We start from the raw sequence: 16,857 nt of genomic DNA, 5'->3' as shown, positions 1-16,857 counted from the left end.
CAACCCCCAAAAAATCAGTTTCCAGGCACCCCCCAACCAGGTTGGTTTCAAAGTCCCCCCCCCCAACCCTAAACATGTCAGTTTCCAGCCCCCCCAAACCCCAAAGATGTCAGTTTCAAGGGCCCCCAAAACCCTAAACATGTCAGTTTCCAGCCCCCCCAACCCCAAAGATGTCAGTTTCCAGGCACCCCCAACCAGGTTGGTTTCAAGGTCCCCTCCCAACCCTAAAAATGTCAGCTTCAAGCCCCCCCTCACATTTATTCCTATAGAAGTTGCCGGAAATGTTGATCCCTTCGCATCTCACCACCACCACACGTCGCCCTGGAACCAAATGGGGGGGGGGGGAGTCCCAATTTTAATTAGGGGAGGGGGTCACAACACCCAGACCCCCCCCAGAATTAAGAGAGAGACCCCCACCCCAAATAATAGGGGATGGGGGGGGGGGGGGAAGCGCTCAGCTGGTAGTGCATGTGGCAACCGTCATGGCCGCCAAGCTCAGGAGCCTTAATGGGGGTCATCACTGCGCTTTTAATTAGGGGGGGGTCATTAGTTAATTGGGGGGGGGGGTCGTTAGTTAATTAATGGGGTTGTTAATTTAATTAAGGGGGGGGGTCTGCACTCACCCAGCAGCACTTGCTTGGCCACAATGGCCGCCAGGCGACCCAGGAGATGCCCCCTCCCATCGATCACCAACACCTGGGGGGGGGGCAAAAGAAATGGATTAATACCCCACAGACCCCCCCCCAAAGACCCCATTAATACCCCATAGACCCCATTAATACCCCATAGACCCCCCAAGACCCCATTAATACCCCATAGCCCCATTAGGCCACCCCAGACCCCGTTAGACCCCATTAGACCCTGTTAGGCTGCCCCAGGCCCCATTAGACTGCCCCAGACCCCATCAAGCTGCCCTAGACCCCATTAGTCCGCCCCCCCAGACCCCATTAAGCAGCCCCAGACCCTATTAGACCCATTAAGCCCCATTAGGCCACCCCAGACCCTGTTAGACCCCATTAGTCCGCCCCCCCAGATCCCATTAAGCAGCTCCAGACCCCATTAGACCCTATTAGACCCTGTTAGGCCGTCCCAGACCCCATTAGACCCTACTAGACCCCATTAGGCCGCCCACCCAGACCCCATTAAGCAGCCCCAGACCCCATTAGACCCCATTAGACCCCGTTAGATCCCATTACATCCCGTTATGCCGCCCCAGACTCCATTAGACCCTGTTAGGCTGCACCAGACCCCATTCGTCCCCCCCAGACCCCATTCAACCCCATTAGACCCCATAAAGCAGCCCCAGACCCCATTACACCCCCTTATGCCGCCCCAGACCCCATTAGATCCCATTAGACCCCATTAGGCCGCCCCCCCATACCCCATTAGACCCTATTAGACCCCATTAAGCCGCCCCAGACCCCATTAGACCCTATTAGATCCCATTAGACCCAATTAGGCCGCCCCCCCCATACCCCATTAGACCCTATTGGACCCCGTTATGCCACCCCAGACCCCATTAGACCCCACTAGGCCTCACTAGGCCACCCCAGACCCCATTAGGCCGCCCCCTAACCCAGACCCCATTAGACCCTATTAGACCTCCCTAGACCCCATTAAGCAGCCCTAGACCCCATTAGACCCTGTTAGACCCCATTAGATCCCATTACACCCCTTATGCCGCCCCAGACCCCATTAGACCCTACTAGACCCATTAGGCCGCCCCCCACAGACACCATTAGACCCTATTAGACCCATTAAGCCGCCCCAGACCCCATTAGACCCTATTAGACCCCATTAGGCCGCCCCCCAGTCCCCATTAAGCAGCCCCAGACCCCATTAGACCCAACTAGACCCCATTAGGCCGCCCCCCACAGACACCATTAGACCCTATTAGACCCCATTAAGCCGCCCCAGACCCCATTAGACCCCACTAGACCCCACTAGGCCCCATTAGGCCTCACTAGGGCCTCAGCAGGCCCCATTAGGCTTCACTAGGCCTCACTAGGCCCCATTAGGCTTCACTAGGCCTCACTAGGCCGCACCGCCCCCCCCCACGTGGCCGCCCCGGTTCCCCCCGACTCCCACCCTCCATCCCCCCCCCCGGCTCCATCCCCGTTCCCCCCCCCCACTTTAAACCCCCCCCGGTCCGTTCCGGTTCCATCCCGAACCCTCCGAACCCCCCCGAACCCTTTGGGCCCGTTCCCCGCCCGCACCCGCGGTTCCGCCATGCTCGGCTCCCTCACGCCAAAGAGGCCCCGCCCACTGCGCGCTGCGGGGTCGCCCTCTTCCGTTCCGTCAGCGCAGGGCGGAAGTGACGTAAGTAGCCTCAGGGGGAAGGGGGAGGATGAAGACCGGAAGTAGGCCGCGACGCTACATGGGCGCCGCCATATTGGAAGGATCCCCCCCCCCTCCATAGACTCCATAGACCCCATAGATCCCCCAAGACCCCCAAGTCTCCCCAATTGCCCCCACCAGGAGCACCCCCCAGTCTCATAGGAACCCCCCCAGTCTCATAGGACCCCCCCATTTCCCCCCAGGACCCTCTTAGGACCCCCCCCACCATTGCCCCCCCCCTTACCAACCTTATGCCCCCAGGACCCCCCCAACGTATTAGGACCCCCCCCCCATTGCCCCCCCCATTACCACCCTTATGCCCCCCCCAGGACCCCCCCCAGGACCCTCTTAGGACCCCCTACCATTGCCCCCCCCCCATTACCAACCTTATGCCCCCCCCCAGGACCCCCCCCAGGACACCCCCAGCCTCTTAGGGCCCCCCCATTGCCCCCCAGGACCCCCCCCCCAGTCTCATAGACCCCCCCAGGGTCTCTTAGGACCCCCCATTACCAACCCTATGCCCCCCCCAGGACCATCCCCAGCCTCATAGACCCCCCCCCAGGACCCTCTTAGGCCCCCCCCCCATTGAACCCCCATTACCAACCCTATGCCCCCCCAAGACCCCCACCCAGCCTCTTAGGACCCCCCCCATTGTCCCCCCAGGACCACCCCCCCCAGGACCCCCCCAGCCTAATAGACCCCCCCATTGCCCCCCAGGACCCCCCCCAGGACCCTCTTAGGACCCCCCCCATTACCAACCTTATGCCCCCCCCCCAGCCTCTTAGGGCCCCCCCATTGCCCCCCAGGACCCCCCCCAGTCTCATAGACCCCCAGGGTCTCTTAGGACCCCCCCATTACCAACCCTATGCCCCCCCCAGGACCCCCCCCAGCCTCATAGACCCCCCCCAGGACCCTCTTAGGACCCCCCCCCATTGACCCCCAATTACCAACCCTATGCCCCCCAAGACCCCCCCCCAGCCTCTTAGGACCCCCCCCATTGTCCCCCCAGGACCCCCCCCCCAGGACCCCCCCCAGCCTAATAGACCCCCCCCATTGCCCCCCAGGACCCCCCCCCCCAGGACCTTCTTAGGACCCCCCCCATTGCCCCCCCCCATTACCAACCTTATGCCCCCCAGGACCCCCCCCCAAGTCTCTTAGGACCCCCCCAGTGCCCCCCCAGGACCCTCTTAGGACCCCCCCCCCCCATTGACCCCCCCATTACCACCCTTATGCCCCCCAGGACCCCCCAACGTCTTAGGACCCCCCCAAGACCCCCCCAGTCTCATAGGCCCCCCCAGGGTCTCTTAGGACCCCCCCATTACCAACCCTATGCCCCCCCCAGGACCCCCCCCAGCCTCATAGACCCCCCCCAGGACCCTCTTAGGACCCCCCCCCATTGACCCCCCATTACCAACCTTATGCCCCCCCAGGACCCCCCCCAGGACCCCCCCAGCCTCTTAGAACCCCCCCATTGCCCCCCAGGACCCCCCAAGACCTCTTAGGACCCCCCCCTCATTGACCCCCCATTACCAACCTTATGCCCCCCCCCAGCACCCCCCCAGTCTCTTAGGACCCCCCCCATTATCACCCTTATGCCCCCCAGGACCCCCCCCCCCCCAAGTCTCTTAGTACCCCCCCATTGCCCCCAAGGACCCTCTTAGGACCCCCCCATTACCACCCTTATGCCCCCTCCAAGGACCCCCCCCAACCTCTTAGGACCCCCCAATTGCCCCCCAGGACCCCCCCAGCCTCATAGACACCCCCCAGGACCCTCTTAGGACCCCCCCACCATTGCCCCCCCCCATTACCAACCTTATGCCCCCCAGGACCCCCCCAACGTCTTAGACCCCCCAAGACCCCCCCCAGTCTCATAGGCCCCCCCAGGGTCTCTTAGGACACCCCCATTACCAACCCTATGCCCCCCCAGGACCCCCCCCAGCCTCATAGACCCCCCCAGGACCCTCTTAGGACCCCCTACCATTGCCCCCCCCCATTACCAACCTTATGCCCCCCCCAGGACCCCCCCCAGCCTCTTAGGGCCCCCCATTGCCCCCCAGGACCCCCCCCCAGGACCTTCTTAGGACCCCGCCCATTGCCCCCCCCATTACCAACCTTATGCCCCCCAGGACCCCCCCAGCGTCTTAGGACCCCCCAAGACCCCCCCCAGTCTCATAGGCCCCCCCAGGGTCTCTTAGGACCCCCCCATTACCAACCTTATGCCCCCCCAGGACCCCCCACCCAAGGCCCTCTTAGGACCCCCCCCCCCCCCCCTCCCCCATTACCCCCCCATTACCCCCCCATTACCAACCCTATGCCCCCCCCGAGGACCCCCCCCAGGACCCCCCAGCCTCTTAGGACCCCCCCATTTCCCCCCAGGACCCTCTTAGGACCCCCCCCGCCCATTGCCCCCCCATTACCACCCTTATGCCCCCCAGGACCCCCCCCCCAGCCTCTTAAGACCCTCCCATTGCCCCCCAGTGCCCCCCCAGGACCCTCTTAGGACCCCCCCCCCCGTTACCAACCTTATGCCCCCCCCCCCAGGACCCCCCCCAGCCTCTTAGGACCCCCCCAGGACCCTCTTAGGACCCCCCCCCCATTGACCCCCATTACCAACCTTATGCCCCCCCCCAGGACCCCCCCCAGCCTCTTAGGACCCCCCCATTGTCCCCCCAGGACCCCCCCACCCAGGACCCCCCAGCCTAATAGACCCCCCCATTGCCCCCCAGGACCCCCCCCCAGGACCCTCTTAGGACCCCCCCCATTACCAACCCTATGCCCCCCCCAGGACCCCCCCCAGCCTCATAGACCCCCCAGGACCCTCTTAGAACCCCCTACCATTGCCCCCTCCCCATTACCAACCTTTTGCCCCCCCCCCCAGGACCCCCCCAGCCTCTTAGGACCCCCCCATTGCCCCCCAGGACCCCCCCCCCCAGGACCCTCTTAGGACCCCCCCCCCAGGACACCCCCATTACCAACCCTGTGCCCCCAGGACCCCCCAGGACCCCCCCAGCCTAATAGACCCCCCCCATTGCCCCCCAGGACCCCCCCCCAGGACCTTCTTAGGACCCCCCCCATTGCCCCCCCCCATTACCAACCTTATGCACCCCAGGACCCCCCCCAGCCTCATAGACCCCCCCAGGACCCTCTTAGAACCCCCTACCATTGCCCCCTCCCCATTACCAACCTTATGCCCCCCCCCCAGGACCCCCCAGCCTCTTAGGACCCCCCCATTGCCCCCCAGGACCCCCCCCCCAGGACCCTCTTAGGACCCCCCCCAGGACACCCCCATTACCAACCCTGTGCCCCCCAGGACCCCCCAGGACCCCCCCCAGCCTAATAGACCCCCCCCATTGCCCCCCAGGACCCCCCCCCAGGACCTTCTTAGGACCCCCCCCATTGCCCCCCCCATTACCAACCTTATGCACCCCAGGACCCCCCCCCAAGTCTCATAGGACCCCCCCATTGCCCCCAGGACCCTCTTAGGACCACCCCCCATTGACCCCCCCATTACCAACCTTATGCCCCCCCCAGGACCCCCCCCAGCCTCATATGACCCCCCCCAGGACCCTCTTAGGACCCCCCCCCCATTGTCCCCCCATTACCAACCTTATGCCCCCCCCCCAGGACCCCCCCCCAGGACCCCCCCAGCCTCTTAGGACCCCCCCATTGCCCCCCAGGACCCCCCCAAGACCCTCTTAGGACCCCCCCCTCATTGACCCCCCATTACCAACCTTATGCCCCCCCCCAGCACCCCCCCAGTCTCTTAGGACCCCCCCCTTTATCACCCTTATGCCCCCCAGGACCCCCCCCCCAAGTCTCTTAGGACCCCCACATTGCCCCCAAGGACCCTCTTAGGACCCCCCCCCATTACCAACCTTATGCCCCTCCAAGGACCCCCCCCCAACCTCTTAGGACCCCCCAATTGCCCCCCAGGACCCCCCAGGGTCTCTTAGGACGCCCCCCCCCCCCCATTGACCCCCCCATTACCAACCTTATGACCCCCCAGGACCCCCCCCAGGACCCTCTTAGGACCCCCCCCATTGCCCCCCCCATTACCAACCTATGCCCCCCCCCCAGGACCCCCCCATTGCCCTCTTAGGACCCCCCCGAGGACCCTCTTAGGACCCCCCCCCCCCATTGACCCCCCCCATAACCAACCTTATGCCCCCCCCCAGGACCCCCCCCCCCAGTCTCATAGGACACCCCCATTGCCCCCCAGGACCCTCTTAGGACCCCCCCCCATTGACCCCCCATTACCAACCCTATGCCCCCCCCAGGACCCCCGCCCCCAGTCTCATAGGACACCCCCATTGCCCCCCAGGACCCTCTTAGGACCCCCCCCATTGACCCCCCCATTACCAACCTTATGCCCCCCCCCCAGGACCCCCCCCATTGCCCTCTTAGGACCCCCCCGAGGACCCTCTTAGGACCCCCCCCCTCATTGACCCCCCATTACCAACCTTATGCCCCCCCCCCAGGACCCCCCCCATTGTCCTCTTAGGACCCCCCCCCCCCCCATTACCAATTAATTGGGGGGGGGGGCGATTAATTAATAAAGGCTTTAATTGGGGGTGGCTTTAATTGGGGGGGGGGGCAAATGAGGGGGGGGAGCTTTAATTGGGGGGGGGGGTTCCGATAAGGGGGGGGTCCTCATTGTGGGGGGGGGATTTAATGGGTGTGAGGGGGGGGGTTAATGGGGGGGGGCTTAATTGGGGGGGGGGTTTAATGGGAGGGATTTAATTGGGGGGGTTAATGGGGGGTGGGGGCTTTAATGGGGGGAGGATTTTAATTGGGGGGGGCTTAATTGGGTGGGGAGGGGGGGTTTAATTGGGGGGGGGCTTAATGATGGGGTTTAATGGGGAGTGGGGGGTTTAATAGGGGGGTTTATGGGGGGGGGTCCTCATTTGAGGGGGTTAATGGGTGGGGGGGGGCTCAATGGGGGGGTTAATGGGGGGGGCTTAATTGGGGGGGGTTTAATGGGGGGGTCCTCATTTGAGGGGGGGGTTAAATGGGGGGTGGGGAGTTTAATAGGGGGGGTTTAATAGGGGGGTTTATAGGGAGGGGGGTCCTCATTGGGGAGGGCTTAATTGGGGGGGGGTTAATGGGGGGGGGCTTAATGGGGCAGGTTAATGGGTGGGTGGGGGGACTTTTATTAGGGGGGGGCTTAATTAGGGGGGGGGTTTAATAGGGAGTGGGGGGGGTTTAATGGGGGGGGTCCTCATTTGGGGGGGGCTTAAGGGGTTTAATGGGGGGTGGGGGGGTTAATTGGGGGGGGGCTCTAATTGGGGGAGGGTCAATGGGGGGGTTTAATGGGGGGTGGGGGGTTTAATAGGGGGTTTAATAGGGAGGGGGGGGATTAATGGGGAGGTTTAATGGGCGGGGGGTTAATGGGGGGGTTTAATGGGAGGGGTCCTCATTGGGGGGGGGTTTAATGGGGGGTGGGGGGTTTAATAGGGGGGTTTATAGGGGGGGGTCCTCATTTGGGGGGGGGTTAATGGGTGGGGTTTAATGGGGGGGCTTAATGGGGAGGGGCTTAATTGGGGTGGGGGTTAATGGGGGGGTTTAATGGGGGGGGTCCTCATTTGGGGGGGGGGCTTTAATTAGGGGAGGGGGTTTAATGGGGGTGGGGGGAGTTTAATAGAGGGGTTTAATGGGGGGGGTCCTCATCTGGGGGGGCTTAATTGGGGGGGGGTTAATATTGGGGGGGCTTAATTGGGGGGGGGTCCTCATTTGGGGGGGGGGCTTAATGGGGGGGTTTAATGGGGGGGGGTCCTCATTTGGGGGAGGGGGTTTAATGGGGGGGGGGGAGTTTAATTGGGGGGTTTAATGGGGGGGGTCCTCATCTGGGGGGGGCTTAATTGGGGGGGGGCTTAATGGGGGGTTTAATGGGGGGGGGTCCTCATTTGGGGGGGGCTTAATTGGGGTGGGGGTTTAATGGGTGGGGGGGTCTTAATGGGGGGGGTCCTCATTTGGGGGGGGCTTAATTGGGGGGGGGTTTAATGGGGGGGGGGGTTAACATTGGGGGGGGTTTAATGGGGTCCAATACCCCCCCCCATTTCAGGTATCCCCCATCATAGCAGGGCTGCTCCCTATGGCCCCATAACCCATTGTAGGGTTTGGGGGGGGGGGTCCACCCGGAGCAGCCCCTTCCCCTTTCCCCTTTATCGCCCCCCCCCCATTAATATCATCATCATCTTCATCTTCATCCTCCTCCTCGTCCCCCCCCCCCGGTGCCAGCGGTTCCGCCTCCTCCCTCGGTGGCTCCGCCCAACTCTGAGGTTCCCCCGACGCGAAGATCCCATAAAAGATGACGCCGCCGTAATGGACCAGGGAGGCGATAAGGAAAACCCACTGCCACTCCTCGCGGGTCTGGGGGGGGGGGGACACCATAAGAACCCATAAAACCCAATGAGACCCCATAGGACCCCATGAGAACCCATAAGACCCTATAAGACCCCCCCAGCCCCATAAGAACCCATAGGATCCCATAAGACCCCATAAGATTCCATAGGACCCTATAGGACCCCATAAGACACCATAGGACCCCATAAGACCCCATGGGACCCCCCCAGCCCCATAAGAACCCATAAGACCCCATAGGACCCCTTAGCCCCATAAGATCTCATAAGAACCCATAGGACCCCATAAGATTCCATAGGACCCCATAGGACCCCCACAACCCCATAAGACCCCATAAGACACCATAAGACCCCGTGAGACACCACAGGACTCCATAGGACCCCCCCAGCCCCATAAGACCCCATAAGACTCCATGAGACACCATAGGACCCATGAGACCCCATAGGACCCCCCCAGCCCCATAAGACCCCATAGGACCCCATAAGACACCATAGGACCCCATAGGACACCATAGGACCCCATAGGACACCATAGGACCCCCACAACCCCAAAAGAACCCATAGGACACCATAGGACACCATAGGACCCCATAGGACCCCATAAGACCCCATAGGACCCCATAAAACCCAATGAGACCCCATAGGACCCCCCCAGCCCCATAAGACCCCATAGGACCCCATAGGACCCCATAGGACCCCATAATGGACCAGGGAGGCGATAAGGAAAACCCACTGCCACTCCTCGCGGGTCTGGGGGGTGGGGGACACCATAGGAACCCATGGGACCCCATAGGATTCCATAGGACCCCATAAGACACCATAGGACCCCATAAAACCCAATGAGACCCCATAGGACCCCATAGGACCCATAGGATCCCATAAGACACCATAGGTGCCCCATAGGTGCCCCATAGGACCCCATAAGACTCCATAGGACCCCATAAGACCCCATAAAACACCATAAGACCCCATAAGAACCCATAGGACCCCATAAGACCCTATAAGACCCCCCCAGCCCCATAAGATCCATAGGACCCCATAGGATCCCATAAGACCCCATAAGACACCATAAGACCCTATAGGATTCCATGAGACACGATAGGACCCCATAGGACCCCCCCAGCCCCATAGGACTCCATAGGACCCTATAGGACCCCATAAGACCCCATAAGAACCCATAGGACTCCATAGGACACCATAAGACCCCATAGGATCCCATGAGAACCCATAAGACCCTATAAGACCCTCCCAGCCCCATAAGACTCCATAGGACCCCATAGGACCCCCACAGCCCCATAAGAACCCATAGGACCCCATAGGACCCCATAAGACTCCATGAGAAACCATAAGACCCCATAGGACCCCCATAGGATCCCCCCAGCCCCATAAGACCCCATGGGACCCCATAGGACCCCATAAGAACCCATAAGAACCCATAGGACCCCCCCAGCCCCATAAGATCCCATAAAAGATGACGCCGCCGTAATGGACCAGGGAGGCGATAAGGAAAACCCACTGCCACTCCTCGCGGGTCTGGGACCCATAAAACACAATGAGACCCCATAAGAACCCATAGGATTCCATAGGACCCCATAAGACACCATAGGATCCCATAAAACCCAATGAGACCCCATAGGACCCCATAGGACCCCATGGGATCCCATAAAACCCAATGAGACCCCATAGGACCCCATAGGACTCCATAGGACCCATGAGACCCCATAGGACCCATTTGGACCCCATAAGACTCCATAAGACACCCTAAGACCCCATAGGAATCCCCAACCCCATAAGACCCCATGAGACACCATAAGACCCCATAGGACCCCCACAGCACCATAAAACACCATAGGACTCCATAAGACCCCATAGGACCCCATAGGACTCCATAGGACCCCCCCAGCCCCATAAGATCCCATAGGACCCCATAGGATCCCATAAGACCCCATAAGACACCATAAGACCCTATAGGACCCCATGAGACACGATAGGACCCCATAGGACCCCCCCCGCCATATAAGACTCCATAAGACCCCATAGGACTCCATAGGACCCCATAAGAACCCATAAGACCCCATAGGACCCCCCCAGCCCCATGAGACCCCATAAGACCCCATAGGACTCCATAGGACCCCATAAGACACCCTAAGACCCCATAGGACACCATGAGAACCCATAGGACCCCATAGGACCCCATAAGACCCCATAGGACCCCCACAGCACCCTACGACCCCATAGGACCCCCCCAGCCCCATAGGACTCCATAGGACCCCATAAGACCCCCACAGCCCCATAAGATCCCATAGGACACCATAGGACCCCATAAGACCCCATAGGACCCCATAAGACACCATAGGACTCCATAAGATCCCATAGGACCCCATAGGACCCCATAAGAACCCATAGGACCCCCCCAGCCCCATAAGACCCCCCCCAGCCCCATAGGACCCCCCACCCCACCCCATAGGACCCATAGGACCCCATAAGACCCCCACCCCAGCCCCATAAGACCCCATAAGACCCCATAGGACCCCATAGGACCCCCACCCACCCCATAGCCCCCCCCCCCACCTTATGCTTGGTGAGGGCCCCCACGATGAGGGGGCAGACCATCCCCGACAGGGTGCCCACCCCATAGGACCCCATAGGACCCCATAAGACCCCATAGGACCCATAGGACCCCAACCCCACCCCATAGGACCCATAGGCCCCCCCCCCCACCCCACACCCCATAGGACCCTCCCCCCCCAGCCCCATAGAACCCATAGGACCACCCCCACCCCATAGGACCCCCCCAGCCCCATAAGACCCCATAAGACCCCATAAGACCCCATAACTCCCCATAGGACCCCATAAGACCCCCCCCCCCAGCCCCATAAGACCCATAGGACCCCCCCAGCCCCATAAGACCCCCCCCAGCCCCATAGGACCCCCCACCCCACCCCATAGGACCCATAGGACCCCATAAGACCCCCACCCCAGCCCCATAAGACCCCATAAGACCCCATAGGACCCCATAGGACCCCCACCCCATAGCCTCCCCCCCCACCCCATAGGACCCCCCCACCTTATGCTTGGTGAGGGCCCCCACGATGAGGGGGCAGACCATCCCCGACAGGGTGCCCACCCCATAGGACCCCATAAGACCCCATAGGACCCCCCCCACCCCATAGGACCCATAGGACCCATAGGACCCCCACCCCATAGGACCACAACCCCACCCCATAGGACCCATAGGACTCCCCCACCCCACCCCATAGGACCCCCCCAACCCCATAGGACCCCACACACACCCCATAGAACCCCATAAGACCCCATAGGACCCATAGGACCCCAACCCCACCCCATAGGACCCATAGGACCCATAGGCCCCCCCCCACCCTATAGGACCCCATAGGACCCCATAAGACCCCATAAGACCCCCACCCCAGCCCCATAAGACCCCATAAGACCCATAGCCCCCCCCCCCCACACCCCATAGAACCCATAGGACCCCCACCCCATAGGACCCATAGGACCCATAGGACCCCCACCCACCCCATAGGACTCCCCCAGCCCCATAAGACCCCATAGGACCCCATAAGACCCCATAGGACACCATAGGACCCCCCCCAGCCCCATAAGACCCCATAAGACCCCATAGGACCACCCCACCCCACCCCATAGGACCCATAGGACCCCAACCCCACCCCATAGGACCCCCCCAGCCCCATAAGACCCCATAGGATCCCATAAGACCCCATAGGACCCCATAGGACCCCAACCCCACCCCATAGGACACATAGGACTCCCCCACCCCACCCCATAGGACCCCAACCCCACCCCATGGGACCCCATAAGACCCCATAGGACCCCATAGGACCCCAACCCCACCCCATAGGACCCATAGGCCCCCCCCACCCTATAGGACCCCATAAGACCCCATAGGACCCCATAGGCCCCCCCCCCACCTTATGCTTGGTGAGGGCCCCCACGATGAGGGGGCAGACCATCCCCGACAGGGTGCCCACCCCATAGGACCCCATAAGACCCCATAGGACCCCCCCCACCCCATAGGACCCCATAGAACCCATAGGACCCCCACCCCACCCCACACCCCATAGGACCCATAGGACCCTCCCCCCCCAGCCCCATAGAACCCATAGGACCACCCCCACCCCATAGGACCCCCCCAGCCCCATAAGACCCCATAGGACCCCCCACACACCCATAGGACCCCATAGGACCCCCCCCAGCCCCATAAGACCCCATAAGACCCCATAGGACCCCATAAGACCCCACCCCATAGGACCCATAGGACCCCAACCCCACCCCATAGGACCCCCCCAGCCCCATAAGACCCCATAGGACCACCCCCACCCCATAGGACCCCCCCAGCCCCATAAGACCCCATAGGACCCCATAAGACCCCATAGGACCCCCCCCAGCCCCATAAGACCCCATAGGACCCCCCCCAGCCCCATAAGACCCCATGGGACCCCCCAGCCCCATAAGTCCCCATAGGTGTCCCATAAGACCTCATAGGACCCCATAAGACCCTATAGGACCCCATAGGACCCCATAAGACCCCATAGGACCCCCCCATACCTTATGCTTGGTGAGGGCCCCCACGATGAGGGGGCAGACCATCCCCGACAGGGTGCCCACCCCATTGGACCCCATAGGACCCATAGGAACCCCCCCAGCCCCATAAGACCCCATAGGACCCCATAGGACCCATAGGACCCCCCCACCCCACCCCATAGGACCTATAAGACCCCATAGGAGCCCAACCCCACCCCATAGGACCCATAGGACCCCATAGGACCCCCCCAGCCCCATAAGACCCCATAGGACACCATAGGACCCCCCCACCCCACCCCATAGGACCCATAGGACCCCAACCCCACCCCATAGGACCCCCCCAGCCCCATAAGACCCCATAGGACCCCATAAGACCCCATAGGACCCCATAGGACCCATAGGACCCATAGGACCCCCCCAGCCCCATAGGACCCCATAAGACCCCATAGGACCCATAGGCCCCCCACCCACCCCACCCCATAGGACCCCCCCAACCCCATAGGACCACATAGGACCCCAACCCCACCCCATAGGACCCATAGGCCCCCCCCCCCACCCTATAGGACCCCATAGGACCCCATAAGACCCCATAGGACCCCATAAGACCCCATAGGACCCCCCCACCTTATGCTTGGTGAGGGCCCCCACGATGAGGGGGCAGACCATCCCCGACAGGGTGCCCACCCCATTGGACAACCCCATAAGGACGCTGGCGTAACGGGGGGCGATGTCCAGGTGGTTCACGTTGAATCCTATAGGGGAAAATGGGGGGGGTTAGGGGATTATGGGGTCCTATGGGGTCTTATGGGGTCTTATGGGGTCTTATAGGGTCCTATGGGGTCTTATAGGGTCTTATGGGGTCTTATAGGGTCTTATGGGGTCTTATGGGGCTGGGGGGGGATCCTATGGAGTCCTATGGGGTCTTACGGGGCAGCTATGGGGGTCCTATGGGGTCTTATGGGGCTGGTTGGGGTCCTATAGGTTCTTATGGGGTCCTATGGGGTCTCATGGGGTCTTATGGGGTCTCATGGGGTCTCATGGGGTCTTATGGGGGGTCCTATGGGGCTGGGGGGGGGTCTCATGGGGTCTTATGGGTTCTTATGGGATCTTATGGGGTCTTATGGGGCTGGGGGGGATCCTATGGGGTCCTACGGGGTCTTATGGTGTCTCATGGGTTCTTATGGGGTCTTATGGGGCTGGGGGGGGATCCTATGGAGTCCTATGGGATCTTATGGGGTCTTATGGGGCTGGTTGGGGTCCTATAGGTTCTTATGGGGTCCTATGGGGTCCTATAGGTTCTTATGGTGTCCTATGGGGTCCTATGGAGTCTTATGTGGCTGGGGGTGTCCTATGGGGGCTTATGGGTCTTATGGGGTTTTATGGGGTCTTATGGGGTCTTATGGGGCTGGGGGGGGTCCTATGGGTCCTATGGGGTGTGTGGGGGGTCCTATGGGGTCCTATGAGGTGGGGGGGGGGCTATGGGGTCTTATGGGGTCCTATGGGGCTGGGGGGGGGTCCTATGGGGTTTCATGGGGTCTCATGGGGGCTTATGGGGCCTTATAGGGTCTCATGGGGTCTTATGGGGCTGGAGGGGGGGGTCCTATGGGTCTCATGGGGTCTTATGGGGGGTTAGAGTCCTATGGGGTCTTATGGGGTCTCATGGGGTCTTATGGGGCTGGGGGCTGGTCCTATGGGGTCTTATGGGGTCCTATAGGTTCTTATGGGGTCCTATGGGGTCTTATGGGGTCCTGTGGGGCTGGTTGGGGTCTTATGGGTTCTTATGGGGCTGGGGGCTGGTCCTATGGGGTCTTATGGGGCTGGTTGGGGTCCTATGGGGTCTTATGGGGTCTTATGGGGCTGGGGACTGGTCCTATGGGGTCTCATGGGATCTTATGGGGTCTTATGGGGCTGGGGGGGTGTCCTATGGGGTCATATGGGGGGTGTCCCATAATAAAGGGGAGGGGTCCCATAATAGGAACAAAACTAAGGGCAGGTTATGGGGCCCTTTAGCCCCTCCCCCTCCACCCTTAGCCCCGCCCCCTCCTCTCTAAGCCACGCCCCCCTCATCACTAAGCCCCACCCCCTCCTCAGCTAGCCCCACCCCATCGCTAAGCTCCGCCCATTTGTAGCTAAGCCCCGCCCCCTCGATTAGCCACGCCCATATCGCCAAGCCACACCCCTCGTTTGGCCACGCCCCCTATCGCTTAGCCACGCCCCCTCTCCACTAAGCCCCGTCCGTTTATAGCTAAGCCACGCCCCCTCCTCGATAAGCCACGCCCACTCCTTGCTTAGCCCCGCCCCCTCACATAGCACGTACATTATCGCTAAGCCCCGCCCCTTTATCTCTAAGCCCCGCCCCTTTATCTCTAAGCCCCGCCCCCTTTACCACACCGGAAATGGCGAATCCGCTAAAACCAACAGCAAGGACCAAAAAGGAAATGGCGACTGCCCGGGAATGCGAATAACCAACAACCAGCAGCAGCGTGGCCTCCATGCCGAACCCTATGGGGGGGGGGGGGTAATTAATGGGGGTAATTAATGGGGGGGTAATTAATAGGGGGTAATTAAGGGGGGTAGGGGGGTAATAGGGGAAGGGGGGGGTGGGTATGGGGGGGGTTATATGGGGGGTGGGGGGAAAGGGGGAGATATAAGAACCCATAGACACCATAAGACCCCATAGAACCCCCATAGATCCCATAGGACACCATAGAACCCCATAGAAACCCCATAGGACCCTGCCCAGCCCCATAGGACCCCATAAGTCCCCATAAGACCCCATAAGACCCTATAGGACCCCATAAGACCCTATAGGACCCCATAGGACTCTATAGGACCCCATAAGACCCCCATAGACCCCATAAGACCCCATAGGGCCCCATAAGACCCCATAGGACCCCCCCAGCCCCATAGGACCCCATAAGACCCCATAAGAGCCCATAGGACTCCATAGGACCCCATAGAACCCCATAGGACCCCAATAGGACCCTATAGGACCCCATAAGACCCCCATAAGACCCTATAGGACCCCATAAGACCCCCATAGACCCCATAGGACTCTGCCCAACCCCATAGGACCCCATAAGACCCCATAGGACCCCATAAGACCCCCATAGGACTCCATAGGATCCCATAGGAACCCCATAGGACCCCATAAGACCCCCATAGCTGCCTCATAGGACTCCATAAGACCCCCATAGGACCCCCCCCAGCCCCATAAGACCCCATAAAACCCCATAAGACCCCCCCCAGCCCTACAGGACCCCATAAGACCCCCCCCCAGCCCTATAGGACCCCATAGACCCCATAGAAACCCCATAGGACCCCATAGAAACCTCCGCAGTTCATCATCTTGCGCACGTTGGTGGTGGACATGATGCCCCTGGAGCGCAGGTGGTCGGCGATCTGCCCCCCAATGGGAACCACGATGGTCATCACCAGGTGGGGCAGGGCCGACAGCAGCCCCACCTGCGTTAATTAACGGGGGGGATTAATTAATTGGGGTTAATTAATTAATAGGGGGGGGGTTAAAGAGGGGGGAAGCACGATGGACATCAGCAGGTGGGGGAGGGCTGACAGCAGGCCCACATTAATTAATGGG

General features: G+C 61.3%; 1 protein-coding gene, 1 long non-coding RNA gene and 1 other non-coding gene across 3 annotated transcripts in view; all 3 read right to left on the bottom strand.

Moving 5' to 3' along the window:
* Positions 1-233: 233 nt before the first annotated feature.
* LOC146751693 (uncharacterized) lies at positions 234-2,259 on the bottom strand. The gene is made up of 3 exons (XR_014941258.1): positions 2,217-2,259; positions 624-696; positions 234-321 (listed from the first exon to the last, which is right to left on the bottom strand). It is a non-coding gene; the product is annotated as an uncharacterized LOC146751693 (long non-coding RNA).
* Positions 449-528, bottom strand: LOC146751694 (small nucleolar RNA Z195/SNORD33/SNORD32 family). The gene has a single exon (XR_014941267.1). It is a non-coding gene; the product is annotated as a small nucleolar RNA Z195/SNORD33/SNORD32 family (small nucleolar RNA).
* A 6,114-nt stretch (positions 2,260-8,373) lies between the features above and the next one.
* LOC107307478 (vesicular glutamate transporter 1-like) overlaps positions 8,374-16,857 on the bottom strand; it is a 33,259-nt gene continuing 24,775 nt past the window's right edge. Inside the window, exons 9-12 of the mRNA XM_085533810.1 lie at positions 16,592-16,724; positions 15,651-15,761; positions 13,884-14,011; positions 8,374-8,706 (exon numbers count right to left, since the gene is read on the bottom strand). Of these exons, the coding sequence (XP_085389936.1) occupies positions 8,395-8,706; positions 13,884-14,011; positions 15,651-15,761; positions 16,592-16,724 (684 nt within the window). The 3' untranslated portion in view covers positions 8,374-8,394. The remainder of the gene's footprint in view (positions 8,707-13,883; positions 14,012-15,650; positions 15,762-16,591; positions 16,725-16,857) is intronic.

This window comes from Coturnix japonica, unplaced genomic scaffold (genome assembly GCF_054131305.1).
Source record: "Coturnix japonica strain WE unplaced genomic scaffold, WE-NBRP24 Scf063, whole genome shotgun sequence".
In the NCBI taxonomy this organism is placed as follows: domain Eukaryota; kingdom Metazoa; phylum Chordata; class Aves; order Galliformes; family Phasianidae; genus Coturnix; species Coturnix japonica.
Note: the sequence above shows the minus strand (reverse complement) of the source record. Positions and strands in the feature narration are given on the sequence as shown.